Raw genomic sequence first — 25097 nt, 5'->3', positions numbered from 1 at the left:
TAGTCATGACTAGAGGTAGGATAGTCACAGTGCTATCCATTAATCGGCAAACCTTTAACAATGCATTTACAACCTTTGAACAATACACGGCCCCCTCAGGCTCCGGTGACTAGTCATGACTCATGACAAGTCTTCAGTTTTGGCTGGCTGCTCGTTGAATAGTAATAGACCGCTTCAAAGCAAAAGTGCAAAAAGGCATGGTTGACAATATTAATTGACAATACTGAACCATTTTTTGTGCCAAAAGCATCGTCCCAACGCCTGACATAGTGTCATGACTAGAGGTAGGACCGGAAGCGTGCCGTTCTTTGTTTATTGTTCGTTGTGCATTGTTCATTTTTATGATGAACCTTTGTTAAAGGTTCGCCGAACCTTTTTTTATTGCACTCTAGCTTTGTGAATAGATCCAAAACGCCGTGTTTCCTGGAAAAAGCACGCTCTCTATCCGCCCTTTAGTCATGACTAGAAGTAGGATAGTCACAGTGCTATCCATTGTTCCATTGTTGTAAATCCTTTGTAAAAAAGGTTCGGCAAACCTTAAACAATGCATTTACAACCTTTGAACAATACGCGGCACCTTCTGGGTCCGGTGACTAGTCATGACCAGACTTAGTCGGCCAGGATGCTTAATTAACAAAAAAAAAATGGTTCACTATTGTCAATTACTGTTGTCCTACAAAGCATTACATTTGTTCTACTATTGTACTACAAAGCACCCAAGGCTTTGGCTGGGTGCTTTGTGCTTTCCGATTCTCGATTCCTATTTTTGATTGGGTGGGAAATTTTTTTTTTTCGATTCAAATAAATTTTGTTTACCATTAAACTAGCCATGTTTAAGCGGTTTATATAACAAATATTGAGCGAAGCCGGGTAAAAACACTAATCGAATATATAGGTATAGTTTCGAAAGAGACTTTGTTTCGTAGAAAAAAACTAATGAATATTCAAATAAATTTAAATGAAATAAAACTATTCAAATAAATTTAATAAAATGTTTACTATTAGATTGGCTATGCTTAAGCGGTGTATATTACAAATACTGAGCGAAGCCGAGTAAAATCACCACTAGACTACATAAAAATGTAAATTTAAAATTTCGATCTATGTATGTATAATATTTTTATTATGAAAAAAATGTTCGTTTGTTTCGTATTTCTAGAGGGGCTTTATTTTAAACTTAAAGCAACCAAATTCCTGCTTTTGGAAATCTTAACGTAAAGGGATTCGCACAGTGCATTCTTCAGGTGTGTACACGTGGGTAATGACAGCAAAGTCCAGCTTGGGGTGGGTGGGTGGTGAGTGGGTGAGAGGAGCGCCGCCGCCCCTATAAAAGTCGAGGGGAGGTGCGCGCGGCCACAGTTCTGCAACGAGTGGCGCCAAAGCCGCTACCACACACATTGCATCCCAAACTGTGGCGCGCAACACAACACTACCCTCACAAGCAATCAGTGGAAGATGTACGCGCGTCGCCTGTTGTTGCTGTTGCTTTTGACGCCGCCCCTGATGGCCGCAGCGCCTCTCCTAGTCGCAGGTGACCATATTTTATCAATACACTAACACGTACGTTTAAATCTGAAAATTTCATTGAATCGTTGAAAATTTTGGTTCTATTCGAAAGAAAAAGTTCGTTGATCCAAATTCATCCGACAAGGAAATGTTTTTTTGACCGTGGCCGATTTGAGCCGAATATAAACAATGACGAATAATTTATTGCTAAAAAATTATCAAAATTGTGATAACCTATTGTAGTGTAATTTTCAATCTATTTTATGTTATTTTCACGGAAACACGCTGTAAGTATAATTATATTCTGATGTGATTGAAAATGTATTTTTTGGTGTTACTTTTCATATTATTGAAAAATACACGTACGTGTTTTCAATAAAATTGTTTTATTATTTCTATGCTATTCGGTTATATTGGTTTGTATGTACATATGCGATTGATTTTATATGATTGAATTTCTTAAATTTTGTCCATTATGTATTGAATAATAAAAACTTTCATTTTACAAATATTTAATTCAAAATAAAATAAGATTAGATAAAATCTTACATACAATAAATCCTGCATGTATGATATTAATTTTTTTTTTTTGCTAGTGGCAGAGATAACAACTTTTTATACTAACCTCCAATTATAATGATTTAATTGTTTTGGTTATCATTTTTTTTTTTGCAAAATGGCTCAATGATTTTTTTTCAAAAGTATTTATTAAAAATGTCTTTTCGATTAGACATTCACGTCGATATATCTTAAAGTTTTTTAGTTTATAAGTATTATATGTAGATATAAATTTCACTTGAATAAAACATGCACTTGTTACTTGAATATCTTTTATTTTTTGCTTTAATGCGTCATCGTTGCGTTTTCTTGTGTTTTATATTGCATTTTTTATTTTAACATTTAGTGATTTACCTATTTTAAACTGTTTCAATATTTCATTGAACTAGTTATTCAATTACAACAAATATGTTACTAAATGTACACCTATTTCAAACTTTTTGTATTGTAAATGTACACACGGGAACACCACCGCTTGAGAGCCACAACAATATTGTATTATAATTTATCTTTTCGTCTGTCGACGTGTCTGTCAATGTACAGAAGTTGTTAATGCAGACGCATAAAACAATAAAACCTAATTAAAAATTAAGTTTGTCTTACTCGGATTTCCCTATAGATAGTCCTTTTAGGCGAGGAATCGTCTAGAGACAATGAATAAAGTCTTTGGCGAGAATACTTTTTATATACATACATACTTTCTTTTGTTAATTTATTCTGAAACGGAAAAGATGTAACGTTAATTTTAACGAATTAATTATCTAGCTTACGACAAACAAGAGTTTAAAATAAACTTTACATAAAAACTTCAATGCATTACATGATTTTATATATACATTATATATATTTACATTGGAGCATTGTACGATTGTTATATAATTTTATAGAAATTTAAGTTTCATTCATACATAATTTAAATTTGATAAATTTTAGCTCATTAGCATAATTTGTATTAGTATATTTTATAAATAAGTAACTCTTAATATTTTTAAACGGTTAAAGTTCATATAAAATACGATTAAGATAATGTTGAAACACCAGTGTTCACTTAGACTGTTGTCGAATTTATATTAAAAAAAATAGAATTTTAATAGTAGTTCCATGGGACGTTTTTGTTTTATTTAATGAAATAATTCATAAATTAATTTGTAATATATGTAACTCCTATAAAGTATATTTAACGGTGAATATGACCAAGATCAGGTCTGCTGAAGATTTACACGAAGCGGCGGTTCAACAATTTCCTTATTAAGCTACACGTTTTTATTTTTCTAAAGAAAAGGGAAGTTGCCTCATTTCATATTTTCATAAAATTTCATTTATATCTAGTCAATATTTTGTTTTATAATAAATAAAAATTAAGGTTTTATATACGGTAGCTGGATTTTTATCTATTTAAATATACAATTACACCTATTAAATTTTTTGTGACATTTCACCATAATTATGGACAAGTTCGATCCATTATCGTATCTTGTTCCATTTGTTATTATAAATTTTAATTACAGCTCGTCGTTGTCGATTCAATTTTAATTACGAGTCGCCTAATGATGCATCCGAATTTTTGTGCTCTTTGATATAATAAAATTAACGAAAAGATTGTCGCCCTTATAAAATTAATGGTGGATAATTGTGAGCGTTATGTTCGCGAATTTGATCTAAATGAATTAAAAATTCACGCTCTTTGACAATTAATACCCGGAGATTTGAAAATGACATTCAAAAGCTTTATTATGTACCACATATGTATGTACATACATACATAAAGCATCTGTATTATTGTATAATATCGTATGTTGTTAGATTACCTGCATATGGATGCAACAGGTTTACCTTATTTACTGTACGTATATGTACATACATTGTACACACATATCAAACAATTATATGTTTAAAGAAACATCTACATACATAAATATAATATTTAGTATTTTAAGCGGCCTAAAGATGTGTTTTGCTAGTAATGTTGTATGGAAACGAAATTTGGGCATTGAACGCCAGAATTCTGTATAAATTCCAATGCATTCAAAGACGTATGGAACGCCGTATGCTCGACATAACGAGGTGAGACAGAAAACGGAATCCGCGGATGAGAATTGTGACAAGGTTAGTTGATATAATGGAGAGGAAATAGATTGAAATGGCAATGGGTGGGTCAAGTAGCTAGAAGAATGGGCGATAGATAAACGAAAGAAATGTTCGAGTGGTAATGTGCAAGGAAGGCAACAGGGTTGTTAGGAAGAAAGATGAAATTAGAAAAATGTGTGGTATTCATCGACATGGATGATTCGGCAATGACGAATGGCTGTACCACAATAAATGATGATCCTTTATAAGCTGAGTTTTTGTATAAAAGATGTTTTGGTCCCAATTTAAGTTACATTTATATTATGATTTTACATAATTTTTTTCTGGGTCTTTAAGCCTCCTCATTTGAAATTCAAAATTATTAAAAAATTAAGAACAAACGTTGAAAATGAAATATGTACATACTTAGTAAATCAACAATAGCTAGGTATCAATTGTTTTTTTGTAGCGAAAGTAAGCCATAGAAATCATTAGAATTTATATACAAATATTTTTTCTTTATGAAACAAAATAAAAATTCAATGAAAGAACTACAAAAAAGTATAATTAAAGCCTCCACAGAGTATTATAAATCCTAAAATAAAAAAGTTTTTTGTTTTATACGGACTAAGAAAATTATTATTTTTTTAAGTACCTACTACTAAAAGAAAAAAACCTTCATAAATTTAATTTAACTATTAAAAGTATTCAATGTATTAACACCAAAATCGCATTACTCATTACGGGTCGTAATCAGCTAAATTATTTTTATTCCTGTCATTTGAAAAGCAATGTATGTATAATATATGCTTTTATTTAAGAGATAAGATAATTTTTTCGATAATTTGAAACATTCTAATATAACGTGTCAGGCCACGCTCAAGTCCAATTACACATTTCATATTTTGAAAAACGTTACTTGCGTCGTAGGATTTATAAGGATAAACATTATGATCACAAACTTAGTATATCCACTCTATTAAATCAGGATAATGCAAAGCATAAGCACATAAACTAGTTAATTTAATAAATTAACCTTTTCGAGCTTGAGCTGCGCAACACTATGTTCATTAGAGGAAATGAAGCATCTGAATATTATATTATATGTATATACAATGTCGGATAGGAAAACTCCAGATTCTAGACATATGCATGTATTTATATAAATAAATTCCGAGTAGGCGACAAATTAACCTTAATTTTTATGACTAATTCGGAGAAATTATCCAATTATGTGATCATGCTATTTTGTTGGTGTATCAGAAAATTTGTGTTGCCCTAACAATTACACCGAATAAAAGGCGTATAATAAATAGAATTGAGCGTATTGTAGGAACTAGCGAACGAACGTTTTGGGAATGACATGTCATTTTTTCGATGAAACGTCGTTAACCCTTTAGTGTCCTGTTCGCACGTAGCTCGAATTGCGTTCGAATGTCACATTTATGATGTTGCATGTCAGCCGCAGCTTAGGTATACATTCTATTTATGTTTCCAAACCACCCCCCCTTTCGCCAAATTTATGGTTCAAAATATTCTTATTTATTATTTTTAATCTATAACATATTTATATTTATATCTAAATATATTATTAATTCATGAATGCGTGAAATTGATTTTTGTTTTGATTCAATATTTTTTTTTAGATCTATATATCACATGTTTGCATAGAAGTAGGCTAGCGAATACTTTATCGATTAAACTGAGCAACAAAAAAATACCAGAACCGAGATTAATCAATCTTTACTTAGTTTGACCCACTGAATTCAAATATGATTATCATTTATCACTCTAATTATGTAGTAAGTTAAGATAAAAAACCAATCCTTATAAACGTGGTGAAATGAAAAACTGACGAGATAAACGAAAATATCACGAAAAAATAAATTTGGAGAAATATATGTACATACAATATACTACACATTTTTATATTTTGTTTAAAAATCCCCTGAGCGACAAGAAATCACGTTTTTACTTACCGGAGCCGAGTCTAATCAATCTTTATAAAGTTTGAACCACTGAATCCGAATATGACAATATTTTTTATTGGCTTATTCTCGTTTATATATGAGCGTTTAAAAAAATGTGCAATTTTTACAGATTTTTAGATTTTGCAGTCGTTAATTTAAAATCTAGTATTGCTGTTCCAAAAGTGAGTATTGTAATCAATAATCAGATGTTTTTTCTATTTATTGTGATTTTTTATTTTTATTTTAAGAGATTATTGCTTTAAAATACGCAATAATCTCTTAAACGAAAGCAAGCCAACAAAAAATATTGTCATATTCGAATTCAGTTGGTTAAACTTAGTACAAATTGATTGGTTTCCGCTCCGATATTTACTTTATCTACATATGTACGTAGTAACTATAGATGAAGTTTTTTTTTTTTTTTGCTCAGTGTAATTGATCAAAGCAATAAAAAATCACAACAATTGAAAAAAAATCTGTCTATTGATTCCAATACTCACGTTGTGCACAGCAATAATACATTTAAAATTAAAGACAACAGCAACAAAGTAAAAATCTATAAAAATTTCGCATTTCTTTAAACGCTCATATCTCATAATCAAGAGCGAACCAACAAAAATCATTATCATATTCAATGGGTCAAATTTATTAAAGATTGATTGAAATGAAAAAAATGGACTTATGCCACTTTCAAATATAACGGCTCATATGTTAAATGTTTGTGTTTGACTATAATTTAGTACAATTAAACAGTTTGGATGAATTGTGAATTAAAATAGAAATTCACATGCTTGTATGTACATATGTACATACATACACAATTTTGTATGTACATACATATATAGTGACATATAATATAATATGACATATTATATAATACTATGACATACATATGTATAATATAATACTATATAATTTGAATTCTGACAAATATGACAGATAATTTATAAATCAAAAGCTAAATCCATGAAAAATAATTACATACTCGTAGTACGGGCATGCAAATGAACAATTACGTTGTTTTAATTGGACACGTGATTAACTAGTAAAAAAATCCACTCAGCAACGACATTGGCAATTTTTAACCAAGAAAAGAGATTCGCATAAAATGATATACATATATGTATGTATATATTCATGATATCCCTACAATGATATTACTATAAAACCATGTAATTAAGTTTTACTTTAGATGCGATTGAAATATTTATTTGTTTTTTTTTTTATCATTTTAAATACATATATATATATATATATATATATATATATATATATATATATATATACATATATATATATATATATATATATATATATATATATATATATATATATATATATATATATATATATATATATATATATATATATATATATATATATATATATATATTGATAGAAACGTTTGTATTACATGAATATGCAAATCTATTTTTATCAACTGTTTTAATTCTCCGGTTTTATCTAGCTATAACAAATACTATGCTTTATATTATTTTTCATTCCCAATTTATTCAAAAATATTTTTAGAGTAAAATATAACCGGAAAGTATCTATCTTTTCTTGGTTATAAGCAATTGTATTTTTCCACAGCGTAAACAGACTTTCATACCTTAAGAAAAATAATTTGAGTGCATAATATACATATATGTTGTTTATTATAATATGCATTATTTACTAATATATGTATAAGTTCCATTTTTCATCAAAAACCATACATCGAATGTACATCTATTTTCTGTGTACAATTCATAAAATTCAAAATGCAAAGATGCAAAATCTGCTAAAATTGGCTAAAATACCCTTTGGCACTGACTGTCAAAATGCAATAGTTTCACATCGAAGCCAATTTGATTGTATTTAACGTGTAGCAAATTCCGGTAAATCCTCCCAGTTGCGAAACGAAAAACAAATTAATTAGGAAATTGCTCCCCGATGAATTGTTCGCGCTTGAAATATCATGTCACGGTGAAAATGCTGGATTTTATTGAAGCTTTATTATATTATTAAACGAACATCTATGTACCTACCCAGCAATAGTATAAATAATAATTCATTCAATATGGTGTGTTGTAAATTGGCGTCGCAAATTAATAAAAGTGTTATCTGATTTGTCGTTTGTGCATTCTTTATCGAGCTTTCAACGCTTTTATTAACGCGTATAAATCATGCGAAGACGCACGTTATTAAAGGGTTATCGCCAACCCACAACATTTATTTATAATTCCTGACGTTGAATCATTTTACGTACGGGTTCGTTGATGAAAACGTGAAAAAATTCAGAATTGAAAATGCGAATAAAATAAAATCATATCTATTAATGCGTAACAGTTTTTATATTTCACGAATACGTCGTTGAAATTGAAATATTATTCGCTAAGTATCGATTATATTGACAATACGACACACAATATGCACGAAGTTTATCAATTTTATAATTGCATCCTGAAAGTGCACAATCAAATCATGCAAATTTAAACGATCTGATCGTTAAATTTCAGGAACTATTCATAGTTATTAGTTTATTACACCGCCTGTTGAAGGTAATATCCAAGATGAAATTTATCGTTTTAGATTGTATGTACATATGTATATGTAGAAATATTCCACAATTTTTATCAAAATTTGGTTCGTAATAATTGACAGCTGGATGATAGATATCTCAATTTTCGTAGATTCCTTATACTAATGATATGTTTATGACGAACAAGAATAATGTAAAATATAAATGTAAATAAAATAATATAAAACAATTTTTTTTCTTCAGAGAATGTTCAATTTCAAAAGATTTTAAATTGAAAATAGACTTAATTTAAAATATTAAAAAATACAAAATATATAATTGGAAAATATTTAAGCATATTAAATTTGTGCGATATGTTATTTGAGGCATTTCAAATTTCTAAATATATTTTTAGCTTATACATTTTCTTATTTTCAACATATACCATCTAAAACATACTTTTAGTTAATACGTATGTACATAATATCTGCTAAACCGAGCTTCGCTCACTATATGTATGTATAGAAGGCAGAAGGCATACAAAATTTTAAATAACATTAAGTTTATAAGAATTTCTTCGAATTGTAGAATATATTTAATTTATGTGATCTTGGTAATAATATCTTGATGTTTTTTTTGTTTGCTTAAGCAACAACGACCAAGATATGGAGTACCAAGATATGACTTTGTGATAACTCATATTTCCGAAATGAGTTATCACAAAGTCAGAACCTATATACCTATGTACATATATTATTGGTATTTTGAAGCCAGAAATAGGGGGGAAGAATGATGAGTTTTTTCAAAATTCTTATTTCCTAACTGATAATTTGTTGTTTGTAAACGTGTACATCCAGTGGTGTCACCCCAATTTTGGAACAACGGATTTCCAATTTTTTTTTCAATAAAATTATATATGTATGTATATAGATTTATATAATTTTTGACAATAATTATATGAATTTTTAGCTTAAATAACCGGTTTCAGGAAACGTTTGATTTTTAACAACGGGTTTCCGGAAACCCATCGAAACCATTAGGGTGACACCACTGTGTACATCCTACATATATTATTGAGCGACCTAGTCTTATATAACAAATGTATACATACTATGTATGGATGTACATACATACATATATGTACATATGTATGCATTTGTCAATCGTTTTCTAGAAATTTCTATTGTTTTAATAGCGGCATATTATTTTAACCATTGCATTTATGAATTTTTAAAATATTTCAACACCTTATATTTATTTATCGGATACGATAATCCAACGTATGATATAATATAAGCATAGTTATAAAAATACATTTATAAATGGAAGATACAGCTCACAAAATAAAATAAATAATAAAAATTAAATAAGCGATGATATTCATTGTCTCATACGCCTGGCAGCGATTAATGCAATAAATACTAGAAAAATCTTTGCATAATAGAAATATTTTCTTTGCAATATTAAAGCATACTTTCTCAAATGTCTCATATATTTCTTCCGATATCGTATCAATCAAACGGTAATAAAATATTAACGATTTAATGTTTAATCTTCACCGTGTTGGATCAAAAATTAAAACTAATACGGCGGTCGTCGTCAGCTCCGTGCAAGCCCACTAAAGCCGACGACGCAATTAAAGCGTCTCGCGTTCACCGACGGATTTAAGTGTGTTAAGCGCGGTGGGCTTTCTGGCAATATTTGACGCGACCAATTATTATATTAACACTGAAAGGTGCGCCCCAACGAATCACCTCCATTGTCCCCCGTCCGAATCAGCTCTATTACTCAAAATACCAATTTGCATATTACTCTTACTATGTAGGTGGGCTTCGGGGGGAGGGGGTGGACGCCATTTTTCGTCAATGAGTGATGGAAAACGTTTTTATTCGATTAATTAGCGTCAGCCATTCCACTAAAGATTTTCATATGTCATAAATGACACCCGTAATATTACCAATGATATCATATTTTACAAAAATTAAAGATTTTTATTTAGCTCAGAAAAAATGCATAATAAGTATCGGTCTCCATGACGGGCCGGAATGTGAAATTACCGAAAACGCAAATATCGGAAGGCAAAGATCGAAAATCAAAAGATCTTAAGTCGAAAGATCAAAAAAAAGGGTGCATGGTAAACGGTACATTCTGCGCGCGCACATTAATACGGGAGGAAAAGCCTGTTCCTCTTGTTTCTGTTGTATCCTGCTCTCGCAAATTAAGTGAGTATGTACCGTTTACCATGCACCCTTTTTTTTTTGATCTTTCGACTTAAGATCTTTCGATTTTCGATCTTTGCCTTCCGATATTTACTTTTCCTCCCGTATTAATGTGCGCGCGCAGAATACGGGAGGAAAAGCCTGTTCCTCTTGTTCCTGTTGTATCCTGCTCGCGCAAATTAAGTGAGTATGTACCGTTTACCATGAACCCTTTTTTTATCTTTCGACTTAAGATCTTTCGATTTTCGATCTTTGCCTTCCGATATTTGCGTTTTCGGTAATTTCACATTCCGGCCAAAGGTAGACCCAATAAGTACATATGTATGTAGCTACACATGGTTTAAGTTTTTAATTTGATTTTTTTTATTAAATTAATAATAAAATAAATATCAGATACCTTTTTGTATATATTTGTATGTGTATATGTACATATGCACGTATGAATAATATACGTACAAAAGAATGTCAATATATTATATGTAATATGATAGTCTTTTTTAAAATTAAATACCTGAATCATTTTGTCGAACGAGCTCATCTTATCCATAAACAGGATTTTGTTCTATGCGTAAAATTAAATTTCGAACTTTTCCAATAACCGAACACAATCCACCGTTTAGCCTCACGTTTGTTTACACCCACGTGGGGCTAAGGTAAGGAATTTGATTATTTTTTGGGCGTTTCGTTTTACCTTTTTATTTATGCAATATTTAAATATCTTGCCGATTATTTATCTTCTCATATTGAACATACACAAGATATTGGAAAATTTTTAACTTCGTAAACTTGTTTCCGTTTATTTTGTCTCTTCATAGACTCATTACTAGACTTCAGCTACTCGTCAGGGCAATTGTAAGCAATAATAGACCGTTCCATCAGTGTTTAAATCACGAAAGCAAAAAAACATGTTTTTTTCTAAGAAATTAACAATAGTGCACCGACGACTAGCCGAAGTCTATTTATTACTTTGAAACCTGACTTATTTAAAATATGGATGGTATTTTTTTGTATTTCATAGACGTGGAACCTTCGATTCAAGATCTGGTGGACGAAGAATCATCAAATTCAAATCTGAAAAACTCGGCGAGGTTAAATCGCTTATTCTACCCGGATGACTCGTATTCGAAAGAGCCAAGCATTCCTTTGGATTTCATGTTCGACTTGGACCAGATCCGTACGAATGAAATCGACAACTCAAGGTAAAAAAAATTTAACCCGATATATGTATGGTTTTCCCCGATATTTAAAAGTAATTTTTGCTTTAAATGGATGATAGTGGTTGAGGATAAATATTTATTAGAACGTCATCTACATATGTACAGCACGATTCCATTTATCTATGTTCTAAACATCCACCTCATATGTGCATTTTCTTTCCTTCGTACAAGAATAATTGGGGCCTTCCATACACACTTTTATCCTGTCTTGTATTCCAGTTGTGCACTTACATACATATCTTATTCACCTTTGTCCATCTTCTAGCCATATGACTCGTTCATTGACATTTCAATCTCTTCACTAGTTTGATTATCAGCTGTTCTACTCATGCAATTGCTTCGCTTCCAATATCTCATTTTTATACAATGCTTTGGTATTCTTTCTTCATCATATAAAATAATTATTTTTAATTAAAAAAAAGCATTCATTAACTCGAATGCACTCCATCTTAATAATTTCATTCGTCTCTTTGCATCCTAGACGACTTGTCTAAAATATATAAAACTGTTAACTACTGTGTGTACTTCTATTGACTTATTATGTGGACCGAAAAGTAAATCAAAAAAATATTACCAAATTCCCTGTCTGTCCAATTTTCCTGTGCGACGAAGGTGATCCTGAACTATAGACCATGAATAGCCAATCTTCAACGATAATTCCTCGATGGTTTGACGAGGATCTGATTCCACCATTGACGTCAGGATATCATCATCTAATTTTTGAGCTCTTCTTTTCGTGCGATCTCCTTGATATTCCCATTTTTAAATTGTTTATACCACCGATGACACTTGTTTAGTTTCAGAATATCCCCGTAAGTATCGGTGATTTTTTTCACTGCTTTATTTGTCTTCTTTACTTGGTCTAACATAAACAGCATAAAATGACGCAAGTGCCCTTCCTCTATTATTGGTCTCGAAATTTTTTTTAAACAGAAACAATAAATTTACAACAATAACTTCTACATAATAACAAAACTTAAGTGTTTAATGGACTGTGTCTTGACACAATCTGACTGCAAAAGAGCTCGTTGAAAAATTTTGATTACTTTTCGGTCCCCCTAATATTATCTATTATATTATAATATATGTATATATTATAACATTGTCAGGCATGTATGAAATTTCGAAAAATTATCATTTTCTACAAACCAAAGTTGACACACTCCTTAAGTGCCGCATTAAAATATATGTATATGTATGTAGTATGGTTCGGTGATCATTGGTCACAAAGCGTTACCCCAAAAGTCACTAAAATCTCTATAACGGAACATCTGGCAGCCGAAAAGTCCATCATACTAACAAAATCTCGAGTGCCAAATATTCCGCATTCGCGGTTTTGTCTAAAAATTGTCTTTGTGACCATCGCAATGTGACTAATAATCCAATTACCATGTAGTATCACGTGGTATATTTTCCATGTATTTATTTTTTAAATATATCTGTATGTTTTTATGTATGTATGTACGTATATTTTTGAGTTATGAGTATATTTATTTTGAACTCTCAGATCAGAGGAAAAGAGATCCGGCTTGAGAGCGGCCATGGTGGCTAGGGGAGGACGCGGTGTCAAATTGCGGACCGGTTGGCAAGTCGGTGGATTACCCCTGACTGTACTGTCCGGTCCAGAGTATGAAAACTCCTACGTATCACGAAGATCACAACCAGTGCCACCGTCAGCATATTTAGGTGTCGGTGAGTCATGAGGAGCTCTACGCCAACGTAGAGCGCCTCTACCCAAAGTTCAGCACCAATTTCATCAGAAAGCGCGCCTAGAGATTTTCAATAACATTCCATAATAAAGTTAAGCAAAAGGCGTATGCAAGTCAATTTATTTATTGTGAGGCACATCTGGTGTTTCTTTTGGGGTGGGTGTGTTGGGGAAATATGAGGTGGGCGATAAGCAAAATTAGCCATATGCCCAAAATTTCCCAAGGCTCGTTGTGGCTGATCGTATGATCTGACACGTAACTCGTTATTACGATGCGTATATGTAGTATCGGTTCGATCCATGTAAAAATTGGTCGAGTGGTGCTGTTCTTTCGAATTTTAGGGGTTTTATTGCTTTTTATGTCTTTATGATGTATGTACGACTGTCAATTTATTCCTTTACTTCGTGTTTGCCGCTCAAAAGCAATAATGTAATGTACAGTCTGGGGTAAACGTTTAAATACGTAATAGTTTGGTCCAAATTAAAGATTTTAAATATGTACTATGAAGCAATTGGTTTTAATTTTCTTTTGAATATTTTGATATAAAACTTTCCTGAAAAATGTTGAATGAATACCGTGACTCACTTAATCGTATGGTTTAAAATCTGTCTTATTTAGCTTTAATGGTATCGTAAATTGTGACCACTTCATTTCAACAAGTTGCTGACCTTTCAAAAATCTTATCATTTTATTTATTTATCATCATAATCGTGTCATTTTTAAACTTATATCTAATGCTTTTCTTTTATAATTTTCCATTCTAGTTCGCAGAGGACCTATGCACGGGCAAATAAAGCCAGTTTCAGGGGCTCCCTATTCACCAGGTTATTATTTTTTGTGTTGTGTTGTTGTCAATGTAAAAGCATCTTGAAATTTATATATATATATATATATATATATATATATATATATATATATATATATATATATATATATATATATATATATAAATTTTTTTATTTTTATTTTAATATATCATTTAAATTGATAGGCCGTGAATTTTGGGGGCCCTTGAAATTATTTCCAAATCATAAAAAGGGGTCCAATAATCGCAAAAACCATAACTCATTATACAATATTAATATACATACGTATCAGTGGCGTGCGGTGAAATTCTCTCTTTTTATGATACAGCCTTACTTAATGTGCGCGAGCAGGATACAAGGGGAACAGCCTGCTTATCTTGTATCCTGCCCGCGCACATTAAATAAGGATGTACGACAAAAAGAGAGAGAATTTCACCGCACACCACTGATAAGTGATACGTATCTTTATCCCAAAATTCACTACTATCTTTGTTACATTAGTTAAGTTTGCACGAGATCCGAATTAATACCAACTTAAAATATTAAAGTTATTGTATGTTTATATGTATGTTTGTTGTGGATGAAACTTTGATGTACTTAAATCCTTGGATTAGAGTCTTTTAAAGTATTTTTCAACGAAATTTGACAAAGAGCTAAGTACATTATGGCTAATTTCGCTCGGCGGACACCTTTGGTCAATTATGTTTTGAAACTTGTGTAATAAAACTTTGTGCATGCTGAAACGCAAAACGAAAGTTAAATTCTTGATGACGCAAATAGAATTATGACGCATACTGTTACCGTTGTTGTATCGCAAGTTCATGTATATTTTGTGAAATTTGGACCCAATTTAGGCACGCATTCAACCCTGCCCAAATATTTTAAATGCGCGTTCTTTTACAACAATAATATTAAGAATATTTCGCATAATTTGATGTGATTGATCACTTGGGTAACATGTGCAAAATTCTCATAATTTTATTAGAATTTCTTATTTTTAAAATTTAATTAAATTCAAATATGTTACTTATTCATTTGTTCAAAGCTGCATATCTTATATAATAAACACCATGCTCCGTCCGTCTTTCTCCCCTTGGAATCGTATATAGTGGAAAGAGACGAAGCTTGGCGAGTGCTTACGAATTACTCACTATGCTCTTTCTCCCCTTGGAATCGTATATCATGGAAAGAGACGCGGCATATCACTTTGTTCGCATGACCAAAAACAAAAGAATATCACGACAAAAACGAAATTTATTAAATTTTAAATTATTAATAATTCCGTTGATCTGAATTGCGATATTTTACCGAGTGCACAAATATGTGGACACAGGCCACTCGTACATATATCAATAACGATACATCTACTACATTTATAATGTGTTTGTTCGTAATGTTTGAATGTACGTATCGTATTTTAAAATGGGTGAAAATATTCCTAGAATTGATTCAAATATTCTATTTATACATTTAGACTAGTACCGACCATCGTTTTGTGTCGAATTTTCACGTCGAATAATGTGAGTTAGCAGAAATTGATTCTATAATAATTCTGAGAAAAGGTGCTTTTACCGATTGCCTTGTGGAAATTACAAAGACACCCTGAAGTGTAAGAATATGCAATTTTCTTCTCATCATACTTATACTTCACGCTGTGTTGTACGACGAATGAAAACACTTTTCACATTATTGGATTGATAACAGAATTATATAAACGATTAACGATCCAGGAGAATTGTTTTCGTATTCATATATTGTACAATGTAACATACATATATATAATATATTGTTTCAAATATTTTCGCTTCGAACTAAGTACTGATTACAAAGTGCTAAAGTTTAATTACATTAATTTAATTTTTCTCTTTATTTTTATGGATCCTTTAGTGTTTATTTATAAATTTGCGAAGTTTCCACTGAATGTTTTATACCAATTAAGGTTCGTTTATACCAGCACAGCTCAAATCGGCAACTGCACGTAAACAGCAGTACTGAAGATAGTGTTGCTATGTGCATATGAATATTTTGGGAAACGTCATATTATGACAATATCTTCGCTGTCTGTAATGTATACATACATATGTAAGCCGATTTTTCCTTGCACTAGTTCAAAACAAGCACGAACGTGCCGAAAATGAGTGATGCTGTATAGTATGAACAAAAAACTAGTATTTCCCGTGCAGTCTGTGCTGTGTTGTGTAGAGTACGGATCCAAAACGCGCTGCTCATTGTTCAATTGTTGTAGATGCTTTGTAAAAAAGGTTCGGCAAACCTTTAACAATGCATTTACAACATTTGAACAATGAACGGCACCCTGTTTATCCGGGATTTAGTGACGAGCTGTTGCCGTGCAGTACTGAATAGTGGGTCTAAATAATATAAATGGACCTTTATTCATGCAAATACCCAATTTTTGAAGATTAGTTTATAAATATAAATATTATATAATATAATGTATTTATTATTAAATTCATTTTATGAACAAGCAGGTTAGTTTATTACATAACGATGTACATACATAGATGTATGAGCCGATATTTTTGAAAGTTTCATAAGTCCACTTTTATTCATTTCGAGAAATATCTTGCGAAACATTACCTAAATGCAATTTTTATATTTTTACAATATTTAAAAATACTGGTAGGCTGTAATAAATTTATTCTGCTTTTCCGAGATTCTGGACATATCGAATTTAAAAAAGTGATTTTTGAATTAAGTCAAATTGAAGTAGTGTTTTTAGAACTGAAAATTGGACTTCCGCCACTTTCAAATATAACGGCTCACATTTAGTATACCTAATTTTATAATTTTTACCAATTTAACAAGAAATTCAATAAAATATAGATAGTTTGACCACAAAGTGATCACTTATGAAATGAATTCGTAATTTTCGATCAGTACCGGAAGTATTCTTATACTCGTATGTACGTTCATTGGAACCGGCGAAAAGTAAACTCGATCAGAACAAAGCAAACGCACTTAAATTCGTAATTGAGCGATAAAAAACTTTATTTTTTTTATTTTATTTTTACCGAAATTCTCGGAATTGATGCGGGTGTTTTCGCTGACCCACGCACACAATTGCACTTCCATGGGGTTTAATAGGGTTTCGGTGAATGTCCAGAGGTAGCCAACAGTCGTTTTTCACACTTGTCGTGGTCCACGATTTAATGATAATAATTAATTGGTGCGACCGCGTTTGTCGGACTTTTGCGTGCGTCGTCGTTGAAACGGCTAATGGGAAAACTTCTTTCGATTGTGAGAGGATTCGCGAACACAGAAATAAAATGTAATTAAAACATGTTTGAACTGGTGTCGGTACGAAAGGATTAATTTACTCCCCTTGAATTGTTATTTGTATTTAATACAGAAGGTATTAGAATATGGAATAGGAATGCGAGGATTTTCCGTCTTTAACTTTGGCTTAAATTGTCAATATTGGATCTTGCGATGTTTCAGCTTACATATACATATATTATGAATATTCAAATTAGATGATACGAAAACCGACAAATATGTATATTTTATAAAAAAATATTATTTTTGAATAATACCTACTCGACGTAGAAACATATTCCGAGAGATCTTTTTTGAAAGTATTTCCTCGAAACATTGGTCAAGTTTAGCATATAGACATATCTATATGTATGTTTGTAAAAATGAATGTCTGTCTGTCTGTGTGTCTCGAATAGGCTCCTAAATCACTGAACCGACTACGATGGAATTTTCAGGATTTGTTGTATGAATGTTCGGGAAGATTACTGTGAAAAAAAATCGCCCAAAAACGGGAATGAGTGTCATTGCAACGTGTTCGCTGCCTGTGTTTTTCCGACAAATGGGAACGGGAACGGGAATTGCATGCGTTATTGTGGCATTGCAACGCATGCCGGGTTCAGCTAGTCTATATATATATAAAAATGAATGTCTGTGTGTGTGTGTGTCTCGAATAGGCTCCTAAGCCACTGAAGCGATTACGATGAAACTTTCAGGATTTGTTGTATGCATGTCCGGGAAGATTACTGTGAAAAAAAAACGGGAACGGAAACGGGAAACGGGAATGAGTGTCATTCGGTATAATTTCAAATGTTTTCGCGTCGCGACCAGGGTGTTCGCTGCCTGCGTGGTTCCGAAAAATGGGAACGGGAACGGGAACGAGAACGGGAAAGGGAACGAGAACGGGAACGAGAATTGCATGCGTTATTGTGGCATTGCAACGCATGCAGGGTTCAGCTAGTAATATTATAAAATATGTATTTCGTAAACTGAATAGAGTTACAACGAAGATATGTATATGTTTGTATTTGTATATTTTTTAATTTAACGCCTATGCAACATTACATATTTGCATTTTGATTAGACTTTCAACCAATATAGATATTTTTATTGCTATTTAATCTGGCTCTAATTATTCTACGGTATAACGAGTTTACAAACTTTGTTTCTATTAAAAAGTAATCAATTCATAATTTCAGTTTGAAAATGACCTGAAACTTTATATCGATTCATATTAAAAGGCCGTGTTTACCATTAACGAGATTTTCGATACTTCTTTTTATATTTTAAACGTTACATACATATATATTTAAACGTTACAACGTTGGTGGAATACAACACTTACTAAACGTGATTTAAAAATGTAATAATACATTGTGAAACTTTCATCAAATACATTCGATACGATCACCTTATTTAATCTGTCAAATGTCCATTATTACTAAAGAGCGGACCTAGAGCGCGCTGTTCATTGTTCACATGTTGTAAATGCATTGTTAAAGGTTTGCCGAACCTTTTTTACAAAGCATTTACAATAATGGAACAATAGACGGCGCGATTCCGGTCCTACTTATATCTATTTTAATAGCTACTGATCATTTTCTATTTTACAATTTAATTTAATTTGGTTAGTAATCATAGTATTACATTATTATAATGTTAATCTACAGCATAATAGGAAAAAGAGCTCAAAAACCTATTTACAATTCTTATAAATGCTCATAATACATTTAATACATAATATTAATTAAAGACTCTCTAAAGCCGATGACCTAAACAGTGCCGGCCTTACACCCAATGGCGCCCTCGGGCAATTTTTTCTAAGCACCCTTAGAAAAAGATTTCACCTTTAGCGCTCTAATCTAAAATTTTGTATGGCTTTTGGCGCTCTAATTTAAAATTTTAGAGCGCCTTTGACGCATCGTGTGGCACCCTGAAACCGGCACTGGACCTAAAGCAGATTTGTATAATAAAAATGCTGCATTATTTGTAATTGGCCAGGAAGGCGCATTGGGGTTTACCTGTAGGGCCTTCCTGGTATATGTATATGTATGTAAAAAATAAATAAATAAATGTATCATATGTCAAGGAATAGAAACATGGTGAACGGTAGGTTCAGCTATTTTATATACCCACTACTAGTAGTCACATTATTGTCTTTTTCATTTGTAATATTGGCTTCGGAAACAATGTTTGTTTTTCCAAAAGTAAATTTGTATTATTTTTATTTTTTCCTCTTACTAAAAAATGTCGAATTTGTTTAAAATTGTTTCATGTCGTATTGCGTATTCGAGAGTTCGATCTCGTTTTAAATTCGAGACATTTTCGAAACTGAATACATAATTAGAATATATCAAGTCGATGTGTCAGTGTCACCGCAGCTCCCCATTCAACCATCACCTCCTCGTTTCACCCCAAGACATTTACGTCGACACAAACACCAAGATAAACAAAAACGAAATAAACCATTACGACTGGGGCAAACCAACAAATTACACTTCAATGTTTGGGAAGACGTAACGTTAATTTCAATATGTAGCCTTTTTCTCATAGTATTGGCCGTTTTAGTACCTATTTCGGAAAACATTAAAAGGATACTTTCCTTCACTTGACTTTTTACACTGCAGTTAATGTCTACGAATCAACTTGCTGGAAACATTATGCATTAAATCATGCTTAATTGTATTTTTCCGATCTTTATAGGAGTTTTGAGTAACGTCGAAGATTACTTCAAAGGTTTACGCGACAGTCTGACGGGTTTAGCTGATGATCAGCAAATACAGCAGTTCGGTAAGTGCAGAGTTTTATTATTAAGCCATATAAATTTTTAAAATGATTCGTTCATTTCAGTTGTGTTTAGGTACTTATTTATTATATTTTTTACAAATAAACGTAAGAATGAGGCACAAAAGCACGTGAAATTTAACGGAAATTGTCGCTTTTTGTTGTGCTATTGTAATTTCAGTCTCGTTTAAAGTATGAATAATATCTATATCTTTATAATTCATATTTTCTTAAATGTAACAAATTAACCGGAAATTATTTTATTTTTACATACATATATAATACAATTTCTTGCCAAATTTTTTATGCTTTTTATTTCTGTTACTATGGACGAAACCCAGATGTAATGAAAATACTTTGAAAATAAATTAAAAATAAACAATTCCCTTTCAGAATATAAATTATTCATCACGTTGGCATTTATTCTTATACAACTTTTTGCGTGGTTTTACACATAAGTAAAATTTTCTTTAAAAAGTAAGTGTCTTGTCTTCCGACTGATGGAAACTGTCATTTGAAATTTGAAATTAAATCCACCTATTATTTATGTTTGTCGTACATTATGTGGTTTGACTTATTTAAAAAAATTCCAAAGTCGATCTTATGTAAATCGGACTGTCTAATGGATGCAACGGTAAACCGATGTTATATTCGACCGCATATATTCTCCACAAGGGTATCCTCTTCGGACACTATTAAATGTCTCCCTTTGAGAAGGGATGCACGTAATGACCCCCAAGAACACAAACGTTCAACTCAATTTACTCAATGTATTTATGTATGTATGTACGTCACAATAGGACAAAGTCATATCCGAGACAAAGGATGCTACCTTGATGCGTGTTTTTTTTTTTTATCTACATACACAACTGGCAGAACCCAACCGAGGTTCAATTTTTTTTTGCCACGCCCCATCAAAATTGTTAGACTCCAATATATAATTTCGAAAGCGACTTTATATGTATGTATGTATGTATGTTTGTTTGTTTGGTTCGTAGAGTCCGTGACGCTCAGTTTAATAAAAAAGCAAATGAATATTCAAATAAATTTAAATAAAATAAAACCATTGAAATAAATTTAATAAAATGTTTACTATTAGATTGGCCATGTTTAAGCGGTTTATATTACAAATACCGAGCGAAGCCGGGTAAAGACACTAGTATTCCATATTATTAAATGATCTAGTCTTGTATATTTATATACATATTTATCAGTTTCTTCTCATCCCCTAATTTTTGATATTCATTTTTTTCACTTTCAAATCTTTATAACTACTATGTTTATAATTTAGAAAAGGTGTGGCTATTTGCAGGTATAGGAGTTCTAACTAAATTTTAAGAGGTTTAGAACAAAATTTTAACAGTAAACACGCTGACGGTGACAGTTCACGCACATGCGCAGAAGGCTTTGCACCTGTCGCAGATATAGTACCTGCAAATAGCCACAACCTTTAGAAAAAGCTTTCGAAAACTATCGAAAGATATTCTATCGACTGATTATACTTATATATGTATGTACCAGTGGCGTGCGGTGAAATTCTCTGTTTTTGTCACACAGCCTTACTTACGTGTGTGCGAGTAGGATACAAGGGGACTCGGTATGACGTCACCTGTTCCCCCCCCCCCCCCGGTGACCGGAAAAATGCACTCGAGATAGTTGCACTCTCGAGACATCCAAACTTTCAAAGATGTCCAAGGAGAACTAACGCAATAGAATTCCACAAAAAAGCTTCAACGGGTATTTGTGTGTTATCCGAGGGTGCTAACCTTTTATTTGTGGAATTCTATTGCATAAGTTATTTTTGAGCACCTTTGAAAATTATGACTTCTCGAAACTGCGCTACTATTCAATGGAATTTAGTACATCTTTCCGGGAACCCTGTTCCCCTTGTATCCTGCTTGCGCACACGCAAGTAAGGCTGTGCGCTACTAGTATGTAAATATCATATACATATGTATATTTTAGTAATTGACTAAAAAATACAGTTATATGAATTAATAAGCGAGCTCCAATTTTGATTGATACGAAGCAACCATCATAATTGTTCTCATACACTCCATCTATACATATTACCTGTCATGAGTTTATTTATTAACGAGTTTTATTTTATATTCAGGAGCATCAAGAATGAGTCCGATGACAGCAGACACGTTTTTGCACAGTGGTGTTCCATTGAGGCCATCAGACAAAGTAAGGTCAGTTCGTTGTATAAATTATTTTACTAATAAACTAAATTAATATTCAATTGAAAATGGATGGTCATAGTTGTACATTTAATATAATTACTTGTGTAATAAGATTTAGAAAAAAAAAAAGTTGAATAATGGTGGGGAAAAAGGAATTGATGTAGCAGTAATTTTGTTATGTACATATTGTATTATTGTATCCTAACGCCATTTTTGATATTTTTTTTTGACAGAACATTCCCATTGCAGATTATTCGTTCAGGATCCCGGGCCATTGGCACTGAGAGGGGCTAATGGCCACGACCCTGCCCTGCTGTGGACCGGCATAGGACGCCGGTAGGTTCTCAGCATGTCAACTCCGGCATCTGATTAGTGTCCTCGGACTTCTGCAAACTCTTTAACTTTCAGAGCCTCCAATCCACTTATATTCATTACAAAATGTCGATGTTCGTTTTTGTTATGGATATAATTACCTCGTGTGATATAATACTATGTTTTATTTAGTTACTTTCGAGTGTACTTGTTCATGAATGAATTTGTACGTTTATTAACATAATTTAGCGAACGTTTGCAATTAACGCCGGTGCGCGCGTTACGCTCTAGTCAATTGCCGACGTACCAAGCTCATTAATAAAATTTTAATAATCCTAGATTTTAATTAAATCTACTTACTAAACGCATCAATTGTACCTGTTAAGTAAATGTCTATTTATTCGTATTTTAAGAAAACCTTGAAATGTATTATTGTTATGATGTATGAGTGTATTATCATTTTAGAAATATTTATCATAATTACCAAAGTATTCTTATTCGTGTTTATATTAATAATATGATCATTAAAAAATCAAAGTCATAGATTGATCATTAAAATATCATCAGTGAAAACATACTTGTTATGAAACTTTCCTATGTATGATTGTTAATATTTATGAATTTCTCAATAAACAAAAATTTCAAGCATAAAATACTCTAATTATTATAATTTTTTAGTTGTTGTAATTTATGTTATTCTAGCAGATTTACCCAGCTTCGCCTGAGCTTATTTAAAAATGTTCCCAAGTTTAAAAATTTACAAATATAATTAAATACTTTTTGTTCAGACTATCTTTTAGTCGCCAAGTTTAAGTACACAAATAAATAAAAATAAAATTATAGAAATGACAAACGCAATTTTTATTAGACAAAAATTTATCTTGTTCATTCAACACAAATAAGATACAAATGAAATATATTCGTTAGCCATATATGCGCACAATACAGCCAATTTTTGATTAAATAATTAGCATCAGGTAGCTATATCGTTACACTTAGGTTTATTAACTTCACTGATGAAAGACTATCTAATGAAATCACTTTCCGACTCACTCTCCTCCTCACTCTAAATTGTAAGTACATGCTAAGTGTATTACCTATTTGGTCACATGTCGATTACCTGTAATGTTATTAACAACATTATGAAAAAGCACATTATTTCTAATATAGTTAAAAGTATTTTCAGAACGATATGACGATATAAAATATATAGACTCGGCATTCATTTAATCCTCTCAATACGTGTATACTTCGATCGAAAAATTGTGTGGTTTATTATTATAGTAATAAAATACAATATGTATGACTTAGGCTTACGAGCTTTGCAATAACAAATTCAAATTATCATAATATATAATAAAAGCAACAAATAATTAACAATGTGGGATCAGAAAGGTGTTTCATATAGTTTACTAGAATATGTTATATTTATTAATTTTCACACAGTAACTTGTGTACGATTGGGTGTACGATTCATACATCTAAATATAATATTTATTTGCAGATTCATCAATTCAGATTAAAATGACTATGATAATACCTAGGAGCTGATCAACGACCTTTTTTGAAACACTTTCTCTTTAAAGTTGTGGATAATAAATAAATAATTTACTTGAAACATTAATGACACTTAAAATTTCGACCAGAATAAAATATAATACATACACATAAGAATCATTATTCAAAGTGAGTATAAAACGCAATTATACAGATAAAACAAATAAAATAAGCACCTTCAATCAAATATATGTGAATAACCGCAATCCGATTGAATTGATAAAACTATTGTACATACACAAAAACAAGCACATTAATATTAGCATAAATGTATATTGTATGCACGTAGATTAACATATTACACACATGTAGAAGTTCGTTTTGAACGACTTAGTAGATAATTTCATACAAAATATATTTCTTCATACATATTATTGTTTTACAGACAAACCCTGCTTCAATAAATCCTATCCAGTGATTTTATCGTATA

General features: G+C 31.5%; 1 protein-coding gene across 9 annotated transcripts; it reads left to right on the top strand.

Annotated features, from left to right (window-relative positions):
• Positions 1–1361: 1361 nt before the first annotated feature.
• On the top strand, positions 1362–23759 carry LOC143911566 (uncharacterized). 9 transcript variants are annotated; one of them, XM_077430497.1, is made up of 7 exons: positions 1362–1531; positions 11842–12022; positions 13548–13732; positions 14514–14573; positions 20532–20618; positions 22729–22807; positions 23048–23759. In XM_077430497.1, the coding sequence occupies exons 1-7, from the start codon at positions 1456–1458 to the stop codon at positions 23136–23138; spliced, it is 759 nt and encodes a 252-aa protein (XP_077286623.1). In that variant the 5' UTR covers positions 1362–1455; the 3' UTR covers positions 23139–23759. The 9 variants fall into 9 exon arrangements, with proteins under 9 accessions (XP_077286623.1, XP_077286629.1, XP_077286632.1 ...); XM_077430500.1 differs by having other exon boundaries at positions 1364–1531; positions 13548–13726; positions 23032–23759; XM_077430499.1 differs by having other exon boundaries at positions 1364–1531; positions 23032–23759.
• Positions 23760–25097: the final 1338 nt, after the last annotated feature.

Source organism: Arctopsyche grandis, chromosome 5, assembly GCF_051622035.1.
Source record: "Arctopsyche grandis isolate Sample6627 chromosome 5, ASM5162203v2, whole genome shotgun sequence".
NCBI lineage: Eukaryota > Metazoa > Arthropoda > Insecta > Trichoptera > Hydropsychidae > Arctopsyche > Arctopsyche grandis.
This window is presented reverse-complemented; position numbering and strand designations above follow the sequence as displayed.